This window comes from Tachyglossus aculeatus, chromosome 2 (genome assembly GCF_015852505.1).
Source record: "Tachyglossus aculeatus isolate mTacAcu1 chromosome 2, mTacAcu1.pri, whole genome shotgun sequence".
Lineage (NCBI taxonomy): Eukaryota > Metazoa > Chordata > Mammalia > Monotremata > Tachyglossidae > Tachyglossus > Tachyglossus aculeatus.
The window spans coordinates 5678228-5693503 of NC_052067.1; the positions used below are offsets into that span (position 1 = coordinate 5678228).

Below are 15276 nucleotides of genomic sequence, written 5' to 3' on the forward strand. Positions count from 1 at the left end.
CCCCATTACTACTACTACTAATAATGGCTTTTATTAAGTGTTTATTATGTGCAAAGCACTGTTCTAAGTGCTGGGGAGGTTACAACATGATCGGGCTGTCCCACCAGGGGCTCACAGTCTTAATCCCCATTTTACAGATGAGGGAACTGAGGCCCAGAGAAGTGAAGTGACTTGCCCAAAGTCACACAGCTGACAATTGGCAGAGCTGAGATTTGAACCCATGACCTCTGACGCCAAAGCCCATGCTCTTTTCCACTGAGCTTCACTAAGCGATCAGGAGAGTACAATACAAGAACTAACAGACACATTCCCTGCCCGCAACGAGCTCACAGTCTAATAATAATAATAATTTTGGTATTTGTTACACACTTACTATGGGAAAAGCACTGTTCTAAACACTGGGGAGGATACAAGGTGATCAGGTTGTCCCATGTGGGGCTCACAATCTTAATCCCCATTTTACAGATGAGGTAACTGAGGCACAGAGAATTTAAGTGACCCGCCCAAAGTCACACAGCTGACAAGCGATGAAGCCGGGATTTGAACCCATGACCTCTGACTCCCAAACCTGGGCTCTTTCCACTGAGCCACGCTGCTTCTCTAAGTCTAGGTGTGGGAGACAGACATTAATAGAAGTAATGTGGCCTAGTGGCAAGAGCACGGGCTTGGGAGTTAGAGGATGTGAGTTCTAATCCCGGCTCTGTGCTTGACAGCTGTGTGACCTTCAGCAAGTCACTTCGCTTCTCTGTGCCTCAGTTCCCTCACCTGTAAAATGGAAATTAAAACTGGGAGCTCCATGTGGGACAACCCGATTACCTTGGTATCTTGTCCCACGTGGGGCTCACAGTCTTAATCCCCATTTTCCATTTGAGGTAACCGAGGCACAGAGAAGTGATGTGACTTGGCCAAGGTCACACAGCAGAGAAGGGGCAGAGTTAGGATTAGAACCCAGATCCTTCTGACTCCCAGGCCCCTGGTCTATCTACTAGACCACACTGTATATATTGTACTCATATTCATCTCAGCAATTATGTGCCTATGTTTATTCAATTGCCTATTTCATTATTTTCATTATTCTGTAAATATTTTTATGCTTGTCTCCCCCATTAGAGTGTAAATTCCCCGTGGGCAGGGAAAGCGTGATTTTGTGATCAAGTACGTCCCAAACACTTAGAACAATACAATCTACCCAGTGGGTGCCCAATAAATACTAGTCCTGCTACCTATCTGTTAGCTGTTTATTCCTATCTTGTTAACTCGTTTATTCGATTATTTCTTTTGATTACTCTTTCGTTCATTCATTCAATCGTATTTATTGAGCACTTACTATGTGCAGAGCACTGTACTAAGCGCTTGGGAAGTACAAGTTGGGAACATCTAGAAACAGTCCCTACCCAATAGCGGGCTCACAGTCTAGAAGAGTGAGACAGACAACCACACAAAACATATTAACAAAATAAAATTTGTAAGCACTTTTGCCTGGGTTCTCCTGTTAGAGAATAAGCTCCTTATGGGCAGGGAAAGTGTTGCTTTTTGTGTGTTGAGGGTTTGTGACTTGCAGTGAGAAATTACATTTTCACCCTGGTTGACCAAAATTTAGGGGAGCTCAGGCTGACAGCACCTTGATTCCAAAGTAGTATCCATTCATTCATTCATTTAGTCGTATTTATTGAGGGCTTACTCTGTGCAAAGCACTATACTAAGCTCTTGGGAGAGGACAATATAACAATAAAGAGTCACATTCCTTTCTCGCGACAAGCTAATATCCACCTATTATAGTCATTCAATTGTATTCATTGAGCGCTTACTGTGTGCAGAGCACTGTTCTAAGCGCTTGGGAAGTACAAGTTGGCAACATTCATTCATTCATTCATTCAATCGTATTTATTGAGCGCTTACTGTGTGCAGAGCACTGTACTAAGCGCTTGGGAAGTACAAGTTGGCAAAATATAGAGACGGTCCCTACCCAACAGCGGGCTCACAGTCTAGAAGGGGAAGACAGAAATCAAAACAAAACATATTGACAAAATAAAATAAATAGAATAAATATGTACAAATAAAATGAATAAATAAAGAGTAATCAATATGTACAATCTATAATATTTAATGAACCCTTTCTTTGTCAGCACTGCACTATACACCTTGGTAATATAGTATAAAACTCTCAGGGGGTGTGTGTGTGTGTTTGTGTGTAGCCTTCATTCTTTTTGAAAACACGAGTGCAGCGAGTGGTCACTTCCCAAGCAACAGGGACTCCAAAAATAATCCAGATTGGTGGGCAGGGAACCCTGGCCGAACGGTAAATAGCGTTTTGTTTGGCCCTGTACATTTCCAGATCTAGAGAAAGGGGACAGTCAGCAGCTATTTGGGGGTTTCATACCTGCTTGGCTTGGTATTTTGCCATTTTCAAATGCTGCTATTTCAAGCATGATTTGACTGAGAAAAAAAAAATGATCTTATTTCCTGCCAGGTTGGATCAGGGGAGAATGGGGAGGGTTTTTGGAGGTCCTTTGGGGGACTCTGGGGGATAGATGAGAGGGGTCAATCTGTTGTGCCGTCGCCGTTTCCTGGCAGGCAGGACCTGGCGGTGACTATCACACTCTGGTTTGGCCCAGCCATGGGAGGCGGTGGGCTATTTGACCACTTGGTCCAACTGGTAGAGCTGGTTTTAGAGCGGACTTACCCCGAGACACCAATTTTAATGAGCTCCCACAGATGGAGGAGGGAAATGGGGAAGGAAGGACTGCTCTAGGGTGAAATGCCAGCGTGACTTAGTGGAAAGAGCCTGGGCTTGAGAGTCAAAGGTCGTGGGTTCTAAACCTGGCTCCCCCACTTGTCTGATGGGTGACTTCAGGCAAGTCGCTTCACTTCTCTGTGCCTCACTTCCTTCATCTGTAAAATGGGGATTAAGACTGTGAACCCCACGTGGGACAACCTTTTAGACTGTGAGCCCACTGTTGGGTAGGGACTGTCTCTATATGTTGCCAATTTGTACTTCCCAAGCACTTAGTACAGTGCTCTGCACATAGTAAGCGCTCGATAAATACGATTGATGATGATGATGATGACAACCTGATTACCTTGTATCTCCCCCAGTGCTTGGCACCTAGTAAGTGCTTAACAAATGCCATTATTATTATTATTATCCCAGCAACCATATCAATCAATAGTAAGCCTCGAGCTCCCAATCAATTAAACCGTCCTATTTATTGAGCACTTACTGTGTACAGAGCCCAGTATTGACCATTTGGGAGAGGGCAATATAAAAGTGGTAGGCACGTTCCCTGCCCCCAAGGAGTTTACAATCTAGCTCTAACCCTGTCTCCACTACCTGTCTGCTGTGTGACCTTGGGCGAGTCACTTCACTTCTCTTTGCCTCAGTTCCCTGCCTCATCTTTAAAATGGGGATTGAAACTGTGAGCCCCATGTGGGACAGGGACTGTGTCCAACCGGATTTGCTTGTATCCATCCCATTCATTCATTCAATTGTATTTATTGAGCACTTACTGTGAGCACTGTACTAAGCGCTTGGGAAGTACAAGTTGGCAACATATAGAGACGGTCCCTACCCAACAGTGGGCTTACAGTCTAGAAGCGCTTAGTACGGTGCCTGGCATGTAGTAAGTGCTTAACAAATACGGTAAAGATCATTATTATTAGTTCCTGAGGGGGACAGGGGGTGTGGGCAGGGACAGTTGGTCAATCAATCAATTGTATTTATTGAGCGCTTACTGTGTGCAGAGCACTGTACTAAGCGCTTGGGAAGTACCATTGTGCTTCGGGGGTGGGGGATGGAGGAAATGAATTATCTTCATCAACATCAACGGCAACCATGACAGCACTATCGCATGGGAGAGCTTCCCTCTCTTCCTGCTTAGTTTAAATTCGTTGGGGTTTGATTGCAAAGACTTTAGGTGGGTTACTGATGTATACATTTCAGTACCGCTATTATCACATTTTAATTACCTCCAAACAGCCTCCAAATCATGCTGTTTAAAAAAAAATCAAATTTGATTACGACTTCATCGAAGTCTTCTTTTATTCTTTTCTTTTTTCTCCGAAATAGTTTGGGTCAGAATGATGGGAGATAACTTAGTAGAAAATAGATTCTTCTTTAATCTTTAATGATGGAGGGAGGTGAGGTTTTTCCATTTTGATCCCCAGAAGTGAAAAATAAACAGAATGAACTACATCATCATCAATGGTATTTATTGAGTGCATACTTTGTGCAGAGCACTGTACAAAGGGCTTGGAAGAATGCAATACCACAGAACTAACTTACATGTTCCCTACCCACAGTAAGCTTACAGTCTCGACAGGGAGGCGAATATCAAAAGTAAGTACATTGAATTGTGGACGATTAATTGTGGACAGGAAATATATCTACTAACTCTGTTGTATTGAATTCTTCCAACCACTTAGTACAGTGCTCTGCACATAGTAAACACTCAATAAATACCATTGAATGATTGATAAATCACTAGTATTTGTTGAGCATTTACTCTATGCAGGGCACTGTACTAAGCACTTGGGAGAGTGCAATAGAATTAGGAGACACGGTCCAGGTTGAGAGAAGCGGTGTGGCCTAGTGGATAGAGCACAGGCTTGGGAGTCAGAAGGAGATGGGTTCTAATCCTGACTCTGCCACTTGTCAGCTGGGTGACTTTGGGCAAGTCACTTCACTTCTCTGTGCCTCGGTTACCTCATCTGTGAAATGGGGATTAAGACTGTGAGCCCCACGTGGGACGTAGACTAGGTCCAACCTGATTAGAAAAGCAGGGTGGCTCAGTGGAAAGAGCACGAGCTTGGGAGTCAGAGGTCATGGGTTCAACTCCCGGCTCTGCCGCCTGCCAGCTGTGTGACTTTGGGCAAGTCACTTAACTTCCCTGTGCCTCGGTTACCTCATCTGTAAAATGGGGATTAAGACTGTGAGCGCCACATGGGACAACCTGATCACCTTGTATCCTCCCCAGTGCTTAGAACAGTGCTTTGCACATAGTAAGCGCTTAACAAACACCAAAATTATTATTATTATTTGCTTGTCAGTCCGTCAATCACATTTATCTCTTTATTGAGCACTTACTGTGAGCAGAGCACCATACTAAGCAGCTGGGAGAGTTCGATATAACAATATAACAGACACCTTCCCTGCCCACAGTGAGTTTCAGCCTATCTACCCCAGAGCCTGGCACATAGTAAGCATTTACTCCCTTCAAGGCCCTGCTGAGAGCTCACCTTCTCCAGGAGGCCTTCCCAGACTGAGCCCCTTCCTTCCTCTCCCCCACGCTCCCCTCTCCATCCCCCCATCTTACCTCCTTCCCTTCCCCACAGCACCTGTATATATGTATATATGCTTGTACATATTTATTACTCTATTTATTTATTTATTTTACTTGTACATATCTATCCCATTTATTTTATTTTGTTAGTATGTTTGGTTTTATTCTCTGTCTCCCCCTTTTAGACTGTGAACCCACTGTTGGGTAGGGACTGTCTCTATATGTTGCCAATTTGTACTTCCCAAGCGCTTAGTACAGTGCTCTGCACATAGTAAGCGCTCAATAAATACGATTGATTGATTGATTGATTGACTGAATTAACAAATACCATTTAAAAAACCCACCACCCTCATGGATTTTACAATCTCATGGGCGTGAAGTCTGACCGAACCTCCCCTCTAGACCGTAAGCTTGATGTGGGCAGGGAAGGTGTCTGTTTTCTGTTCTATTGTCCTCTCCCAAGAGCTTAGTACAGTGCTCTGCACACAGTAAGCGCTCGATAAATACGATTGATGATGATGATGATGATGATTGAATGGATGAAACACTGTGAGGAGTGATCAGTAAGTTTGCCCCTGTGAGGGACGGGACGGAGGGTCTTTCTGGGGTGGGGAGCGTCTGACAGTGCAGGCCTGGGCATGGGTTTCTTTGTAGGAGATCTTTCAGTGGTGCGGTTCTTCCTGTAACAAGTACGAGCGTCTGAAGGCCAGCCAGGTGGCCGTGGGGATCCGCGATAATGAGCGCAATGGCCGGGCCCGGCTCTTTGTGGTGGAGGAAGACAGCGAACCGCCGCAGCTCCTCAAGGTCAGTGCTTCAGTCTGCTGAGAGCTCACCTCCTCCAGGAGGCCTTCCCAGACTGAGCCCCTTCCTTCCTCTCCCCCTCGTCCCCCTCTCCATCCCCCCCATCTTACCTCCTTCCCTTCCCCACAGCACCTGTATAGATGTATATATGCTTGTACATATTTATTACTCTATTTATTTATTTATTTATTTTACTTGTACATATCTATTCTATTTATTTTATTTTGTTAGTATGTTTGGTTTTGTTCTCTGTCTCCCCCTTTTAGACTGTTGGGTAGGGACTGTTGGGTAGGGACTGTCTCTATATGTTGCCAATTTGTACTTCCCAAGCACTTAGTACAGTGCTCTGCACATAGTAAGCACTCAATAAATACGATTGATTGATTGATTGCTTCAGTGACCCCCCTGGCCTCCCCATGGTGAAGGGCGGAGGGGAGAGGGGACGGTGGCCGCCCAGCACCCCCGGAAAGGACCCCATCTTACCTCCTTCTCTTTGCCACAGCACCTGTATATATGTTTGTACATATTTATTGCTCTATTTATTTATTTATTTATTTTACTTGTACATATCTATTCTATTTATTTTATTTTGTTAGTATGTTTGGTTTTGTTCTCTGTCTCCCCCTTTTAGACTGTGAGCCCACTGTTGGGTGGGGACTGTCTCTATATGTTGCCAATTTGTACTTCCCAAGCGCTTAGTACAGTGCTCTGCACACAGTAAGCGCTCAATAAATACGATTGATTGATTGATTGATTGATTGATTGACCCCCCACTCCAGAAAAATTCCATCCATCTCCACCAAGACTCCAGAAAGGAGAAGGGCCTTGGAATGTTTGTAATGGTATTGCGAAGCGCTTACTATGTGCCAGGCACTGTACTAAGCACTGCGGTAGATAGGGGATCGTCAGGTTGGACACGGTCCCTGTCCCACATGGGGCGCATGGTCTTAAACCCCATTTTACAGGCGAGGGAACTGAGGCACAGAGAAGTGAAGGGTCTTGCCCAAGGGCACTCAACAGGAAACTGGCATTGTTGAGATTTGAACCCAGGTACTCTGTCTCCCAGTCTGTGATCTTTCTACTGGGCCTTCTCATGGGCCTTCTAAAGGGCCTTCTCTTTCTCTTCTTCTTTTTACAGTATCTGTTAAGTGCTTACTATGGGACAGGCCCTGTACTAAGCTCTGGGATGGGTACAAGCTAATCAGGTTGGACAAAGTCTGTGTCCCACATGGGGCTCACAGTCTTCATCCCCCTTTTACAGATGAGGGAACTGAGGCACAGAGAAATAAAGTGTCTTTCCCCAAGGTCATTCATTCATTCATTCAATCATATTTATTGAGTGCTTACCCTGTGCAGAGCACTGCACTAAGCGGTTGGAAGAGGACAACACAACAATAAACAGACATATTCCCTGCCCACAAGGAGGTCACAATTTAGAGGGGAGTCTGCGCCAACACTTAGCACAGGCCTTAGCACAAAGGAAGTGTCAGTGTATGCCACAATCAATATCACCCTCAGACAGGCCAAGGAATCATTGCCGCAGCTGCTGGTAGTCTAAGTGGGAGGAGAACAGGTTTTGAAACTCCATTTACAGATGAGGGAACTGAGGCACTGAGAAGTTAAATGATTTGCCCGAGGTCACACGGCAGATAAGTAGTGGAGCCGGAATTTCAACCCTTGTCCTCTGATTCTCATGCCTGTGCTCTTTCCACTAGGCGTTTCTCCTTCGATGGCAGGAAATCTCCTAGAAATCTCCTAAATCTCCTAGAAATCTCCTAGATTTCCACTCTGGCTCCTGCATTATTAAGCGCTGGCCTGGAACATATCTCCCAACACTGTTATATTGTTCTATCGTACTCTCCCAAGCACTTAGTACAGTGCTCTGCACACTGTAAGCATTCAATAAATACAACTGATTGATTAAGGAGAGTCTAGGGGAGTGCCACTGTGCTCTCTGTATTTTCCCAGGCTCTTTGTACGGTGTCTAAGATGCTCAATAAGTATCACTGATTGTGTCGAAACAAAGGGCTGAAGGGCTGCGGAGAAGTCGTCTAATACATGAATCCAGAGCAAAATCTCCAAGCCCAGTAAAATGTTGTATTTCAGAACAAATTGGGTCCCCTCCAGCAATTGTCTCGTCTTATGCCACTGGGTTGTCTCCGACCCGGAGCGACACTATGGACACATCTCTCCCAGACCGCCCCGCTCTCCATCTGCCATATGAGAAGCAGTGTGGCTCACTGGAGAGAGCCCGGGCTTTGGAGTCAGAGTTCATGAGCTAGCTCTCTTCCTCCCTTCAAGGCCCTGCTGAGAGCTCACCTCCTCCAGGAGGCCTTCCCAGACTGAGCCCCTTCCTTCCTCTCCCCCTCGTCCCCCTCTCCATCCCCCCATCTTACCTCCCTCCCTTCCCCACAGAACCTGTATATATGTATATATGTTTGTACATATTTTTTTTTACTCTATTTATTTATTTATTTAATTTATTTGTACGTATCTATTCTATTTATTTTATTTTGTTAGTATGTTTGGTTCTGTTCTCTGTCTCCCCCTTTTAGACTGTGAGCCCACTGTTGGGTAGGGACTGTCTCTATATGTTGCCAATTTGTACTTCCCAAACGCTTAGTACAGTGCTCTGCACATAGTAAGCGCTCAATAAATACGATTGATGATGATGATGATGATGGGTTCAAATCCCGGCTCCGCCAATCGTCAGCTGTGTGACTTTGGGCAAGTCACTTCACTTCTCTGTGCCTCAGTTACCTCATCTGTAGAATGGGGGTTAACACTGTGAGCCCCTCGTGGGACAACCTGATCACCTTGTAACCTCCCCAGCACTTAGAACAGTGCTTTGCACATAGTGCTTAATAAATGTCATTATTATTATTGTTATTATTGTTATTATTGTTATTGTTATTATTATTGTTATTATTATTGTTATTATTCTGGCAGTGGATCCACAGAGTTTTCTTGGTCAAAATCCGGAAGTGGTTTACCATCGCCTCCTTCGGTGCAGTAAACTCGAGTCTCCATCCTCGCCTCGCTCCTGTGCCTGTGCTGCCCAGCACAGAGGAGTTTTGACTTGTAGCAGTTGGCCTGCCACTCGCTAGCCACTGGCCAAGCTAGGAATGATAATAATAATAATAATAATAATAATAATAATAATAATAATAATAATAATAATAATAATAATAGTATTTGTTAAGCGCTTACTATGTGCAAAGCACTGTTCTAAGCGCTGGGGGGGATACAAGGTGATCAGGTTGTCCCACGTGGGGCTCACAATCTTAATCCCCATTTTACAGATGAAGTAACTGAGGCACAGAGAAGTGAAGTGACTTACCCAAAGTCACACAGCTGACAACTGACTCTCCCTCCCATAGCCGAGACTGGTAGACGACTGGAAACTCTCCAGGTGCAACCCTGAGAGGTGGTGGGAATCAGTGGTATTGTGTTTGTATTGTTATGGTGTCCTCTCCAAAGTGCTTAGTACAGTGCTCTGCACATAGTAGGTGCTCAGTAAATATGATTGAATGAATGAATGAATTTATTGAGCGCTGACCACGTATGGAGCAGTTGCATCCAAATGTCACCATGTTTTCTTTTGTTGATTGTCTCCCCTTTCTAGACTGTGAGCCCGTTGTTGAGTAGGGACCATCTATATGTTGCCAACTTGTACTTTCCAAACGCTTAGTACAGTGCTTTACATACAGTAAGCGCTCAATAAATGTGATCGAATGAATGAATCCAGTTATCTCACCTAGCCTTGCTTCAAAATATTAGGACTCAACAGTGATGGGTTCAGTTAGTTCACCCAACTCCCCAGTTCTCATTAGCCAGATGGCTCTGCCTCCGCTTATCTGTTTGTTAGCTTGTTTTAGTTGCCTTCTTATCAATCGTGGTTATGTGATTTTGTCGCTTGTTCCCTTGAGTCAGGGAGTGAATGTGTTTAAATAATCAAAGTCCAGGAGACTGACTTTCTGCCCTGTTCATATCCCAGGATCTGCCCACACTTTCTTATTCCAGAGCAGCAGCATGGGAGGGTGGCTAGAGCTCAGGCCTGGCAGTCAGGAGGTCATGGGTTCTAATCCTTCATTCATTTATTCAATCGTATTTCTTGAGTGCTTACGGTGTGCAGAGCACTGTACTCAGCACTTGGAAAGCTCACCTCCTCCAAGAGGCCTTCCCAGACTGAGCCACTTCCTTCCTCTCCTCCTCCCCATCCCTTCCGCCTTACCTTCTTCCCCTCCCCACAGCACCTGTATATATGTTTGTACAGATTTATTACTCTATTTTACTTGTACATATTTACTATTCTATTTATTTTGTTAATGATGTGCATTTAGCTTTAATTCTATTTGTTCTTATGACTCGACACCTGTCCATATGTTTCATTTTCATGTCTTTCTCCCCCTTCTAGACTGTGAGCCCATTGTTGGGTAGGGACCGTCTCTATATGTTGCCAACTTGTACTTCCCAAGCGCTTACTACAGTGCTGTGCACACAGCAAGAGCTCAATAAATACGATTGAATGAATGAAAGAATATAGAGGCAGTCCCTCCCCAACAACAGTTTTACAGTATTAAAGGGGGAGACAGACAGCGAAACAGAACAAGACAGTACCATCAAAATAAATCCTGCCTCCGCTACTTGCCTGCTCTGTCTTCTAGACTGTGAGCCCGTTGGTGACTAGGGATTGTCTCTGTTGCCAAATTGTACTTTCCAAGCACTTAGGACAGTGCTGTGCACACAGTAAGCGCTCAATAAGTATGATCGAATGAGTTTCCTTACGCAAGTCACTTCACTTCTCTGAGCCTCTGTTACCCTATCTGTAAAATGGGGATTAAGACTGTGAGCCCCATATGAGACAGGTACTGTGTCCAACCCGATTTGCTTTAATCTATCCCAGTGCTTAATACGGTGTCTGGCATATAGTAAGCACTTAACAAAATGTCATAATTATTATTATTATTCCTTCTTCCAGGCAATTGCCAAAATAGCCCCCACCACTCAGTTGCTAAGCTCCTTTTGTCAGGGATGGTGCCTGCACAGGAAGCAGCGTGGCTCAGTGGAAAGAGCCCAGGCTTGGGAGTCATTCATTCATTCATTCAATCGTATTTATTGAGTGCTTACTGTGTGCAGAGCACTGGACTAAGCGCTTGGGAAGTACAAGTTGGCAACGTATAGAGACGGTCCCTACCCAACAGTGGGCTCACAGTCTAGAAGGGGGAGTCAGAGGATGTGGGTTCTAATCCCACCTCTGCCACTTGTCAGCTGTGTGACTTTGGGCAAGTCACTTCACTTCTCTGGGCCTCAGTTACCTCATCTGTCAAATGGGGATTAAGTCTGTGAGCCCCCCGTGGGGAGCTGATAACCTGATCATCTTGTAACCTCCCCAGCACTTAGAACAGTGCTTTGCACATAGTAAGTGCTTAATAAATCATCATCATCATCATCAATCATATTTATTGAGCGCTTACTATGTGCAGAGCACTGTACTAAGCGCTTGGGAAGTACAAATTGGCAACATATAGAGACAGTCCCTACCCAACAGTGGGCTCACAGTCTAAAAGGGGGAGACAGAGAACAAAACCAAACATACTAACAAAATAAAATAAATAGGATAGATATGTACAAGTATGCTATTATTATTATTATTATTATTATTATTATTATTATTATTATTATTATTCTCTGTGCCTCAGTTCCCTCATCTGTCAAATGGGGATTAAGACAGTGAGCCCCACGTGGGGCAAACTGATTACCTTGTATCTACCCCAGCACTTAGAACAGTGCTTGGCACATAGTACGCGCTTAACAAATACCTTTAATATTATTACTATTATTATTACCAACTGGATGGTACACTCCAAGCACTTAGTAACAATAATAATAATAATGGCATTTGTTAAGCACTTACTATGTGCAAAGTACTGTTCTAAGAGCTACAGTGCTCTGCACCTGGTGAGCACTCAAACGATACCACTGATTGACTCAAGTTGGGTCTCTGGTTAATTTGCTCCTTGTGACGTGATCCTCAGAAGAGCCAAACTGATTGACTCTGGCAAAGGGCTGGCACATTCTCAACCGTCGGGGCAGATCTGATGAGAAGGCATTTTAGAGGCATCAATCAATCAATCAATTATATTTAGTGAGTGCTCACTTTAGGCAGAGCACTGTACTAAGCACCTGGGAGAGTACAATAAAACAGAGTTGGTATATCTATCTGGTCGTTTAAAAGTCACAGATGTGACAGGCAAAGATAAAGCACACTTATGTTTCAAATAGCAATCGGGGTGACGTGAAAAAATCTAAGCTCTTTTTTCTTTATTTTGAAAAAAAAGGTTGGAGATCTTTTCAGCTCTCCTTACGGGTACTCTGAAGATATTTCAGAGAAGCAGCATGGTGTAGTGGATAGAGCCGGGGCCTGGGATTCAGAAGGACCTGGGTTCTAATTTTGCCTCAGCCACATGTCTGCTGTGTGCCCTTGGGCAGGTCACTTCACGTCTCTGGGCCTCAGTTCCCTCACCTGGAAAATGGGGATAAAGACCGTGAGCCCCATGTGGGACGGGGAGTTTATCCAACACAGTTTGCTTGTATCCACCCCAGTGCTTAGTGCAGTGCCCGGCACAGAGTAAGCGCTTAACAAACACCACCGTTATCATTATTATTTTTCAATCACCGAATGGTGTTTATTGAACACTTAACAAATACCACAATTATTACATGAGGGAATTGTTTTTCTGAACCTCACTCTTTCCACCTTATCCACAGCAGGGTGGTGATGTACACTGCAAAGTGACTCCATCTACAAAGGGGGTTTTAAATAATTGGCACACCTCCAAGCCTTAATTAGGTCTGTAACTGCAAAATCTTTTATTTACAGCCAAGAAGAGGTAGGAAAAGCCCTCTGCCACCAGATATATTTTTGGAGTATATTTCTGCACTCTGCCGCTCCTCAATTTCTGTAAGGCACTTGTAGTGAGAGGGAGCCTAATAAATTAATCATGTTGGTATTGTAAAGCAGTATTATCTCCTTCTCCCTCTGACAGCCAAGTATTGTTAATTTAACCCGATGCGTCAGAGCCGCAGAAGACTTCAGAGAGACGGGTGATAAAATCTAGTGTTCTCCAAACACCACAGGCTGTCTTTCCACTTAGCCGAAAGACTCCACAGAAATCTCCCGAGTTGTAAAATATGAATTTCATAAATGATCTTTTTTTAAAAAAAATCATGTTTTTATCGTTCATCTTCAAAAACTTCAGGAGCCTGGCATTCTGGAGGTAGGATTCATTGCCTTTTAGACTGTGAGCCCACTGTTGGGTAGGGACTGTCTCTATATGTTGCCAACTTGTACTTCCCAAGCGTTTAGTACAGTGCTCTGCACACAGTAAGCGCTCAATAAATATGATTGATCGATTGATTGATTGCCGTGCTGCCTAATAGTAGCTGTGTTGTCTAGCAGAAAGAGCTCAGTCCTGGGAGTCATAGGGCCTGGGTTCTAATCTCCACTCAGCTACTTGCCAGCTGTGTGACCTTGGGCAAGTCACTCCACTTCTCTGTTCCCTCAGCTTCCTCATCAGCAAAATGGGGGCAGGGATTCATTATTTGTTCTCCCTTCTGCTTAGACTGTGAATCCTGTGTGGGACAGGGACTGTGTCTGATGTGATTACCCTGTATCTATCACAGCACAGTGCTTGACGCATAGTAAGTGCTTAACAAATGCCACATGAGAAGCAGCGTGGCTCAGTGGAAAAGAGCATGGGCTTTGGAGTCAGGGGTCATGGGTTCAAATCCCGGCTCTGCCAGTTGTCAGCTATGTGACTTTGGGCAAGTCACTTCACTTCTCTGGGCCTCAGTTCCCTCATCTGTAAAATGGGGATTAAGACTGTGAGCCCCCTGGGGGACAACCTAATCACCTTGTAACCTTCCCAGCACTTAGAACAGTGCTTTGCACATAGTAAGCGCTTAATAAATGTTATTATTATTATTATTATTATTACAGTGCACTCCCCTTACCTACCCCTCTCATGTCTTCTTCCCCTTGTCAAAAATCTCCAGACTTCATACTCCTGTAGGAGAGGAATCTGGGACAAATGAAAGACAGTTCCCATAAGAGTTGGGAGGGAAGGTTGATTTGGGTATCTGTTTATTCTAGCCCAGCTGAATTTTCTAGATGTCACAAAACATCTGACTTTATTCTAGATGTTAATGACTCCTGTTGGCCCTTTCTACTTCCACGATTGAGGGGTACCTCAATCAAGAGTATGTGTCGAGTGCTTAACTCTGTGCAGAGCACTCTTCAGAGAAGCAGCCTGGCTCAGTGGAAAGAACACCGGTTTGGGCATCAAAAGTCATGGGTTCAAATCCCTGCTCCACCATTTGTCAGCTGTGTGACGTTAGGCAAGCCACTTCACTTCTCTGTGCCTCAGTTACCTCATCTGTCAAATGGGGATTAAGACTTTGAGCCCCACGTGGGACAACCTGATCACCTTGTATCCCCCCAGCACTTAGAACAGTGCTTTGCACATAATAAGTGCTTAATAAATGCCATCTTCATTATTATCATTATATTAGAGGATCCTAGTTCCTCAGAGTAGAGAAGCAGTGTGGCCTAGTGGAAAGAGCCCTGGCTTGGGAGTCAGCAGACCTGGGTTCTAATTTCGGCTCTGCCACTGAATTTGTGTGACCTTGGGCAAGTCACTTAGCTTCTCTGGGCCTCCATTTTCTCATCTGTAAAATGGGGATTAAATATAATCAATCAATGGTATTTCTTGAGTGTTTATTATGTGCAGAGTGATCAATTAATCAGTCAAGCTTATTGAGCGCCTTCTGTGTTCAGAGCACTGTACTAAGCATTTAGGAGAATACAATACAACAGAATTCACAGATATGTACCCTGCCAATAATGAGCTGACAGTCTAGAGGGGGAACTGTACAGTGCCATTCTCATTCCCCTTCTATCTATCAATCATATTTATTGAGCACTTACTGTGTGCAGAGCACTGTACTAAGCGCTTGGGAAGTACAAGTTGGCAACATATAGAGACAGTCCCTACCCAACAGTGGGCTCACAGTCTAGAATTCCCTTTAGGACAGGGAATGTATCCTCTCTGGTTATCTTATGTCTACTCCAGTGCTTTGTACAGTGCTAAGCACATAGAAAGTGCTTAACACGTCCAACAATTATCATTATTAT

The 15276-nt window shown here is 44.3% G+C and overlaps 1 protein-coding gene across 1 annotated transcript in view; it reads left to right on the forward strand.

Annotated features, from left to right (window-relative positions):
- SCIN (scinderin) overlaps positions 1–15276 on the forward strand; it is a 77534-nt gene that overhangs the window by 22846 nt on the left and 39412 nt on the right. The window contains exon 6 of the mRNA XM_038759760.1: positions 5934–6083. Coding sequence (XP_038615688.1) covers positions 5934–6083 — 150 coding nt within the window. The remainder of the gene's footprint in view (positions 1–5933; positions 6084–15276) is intronic.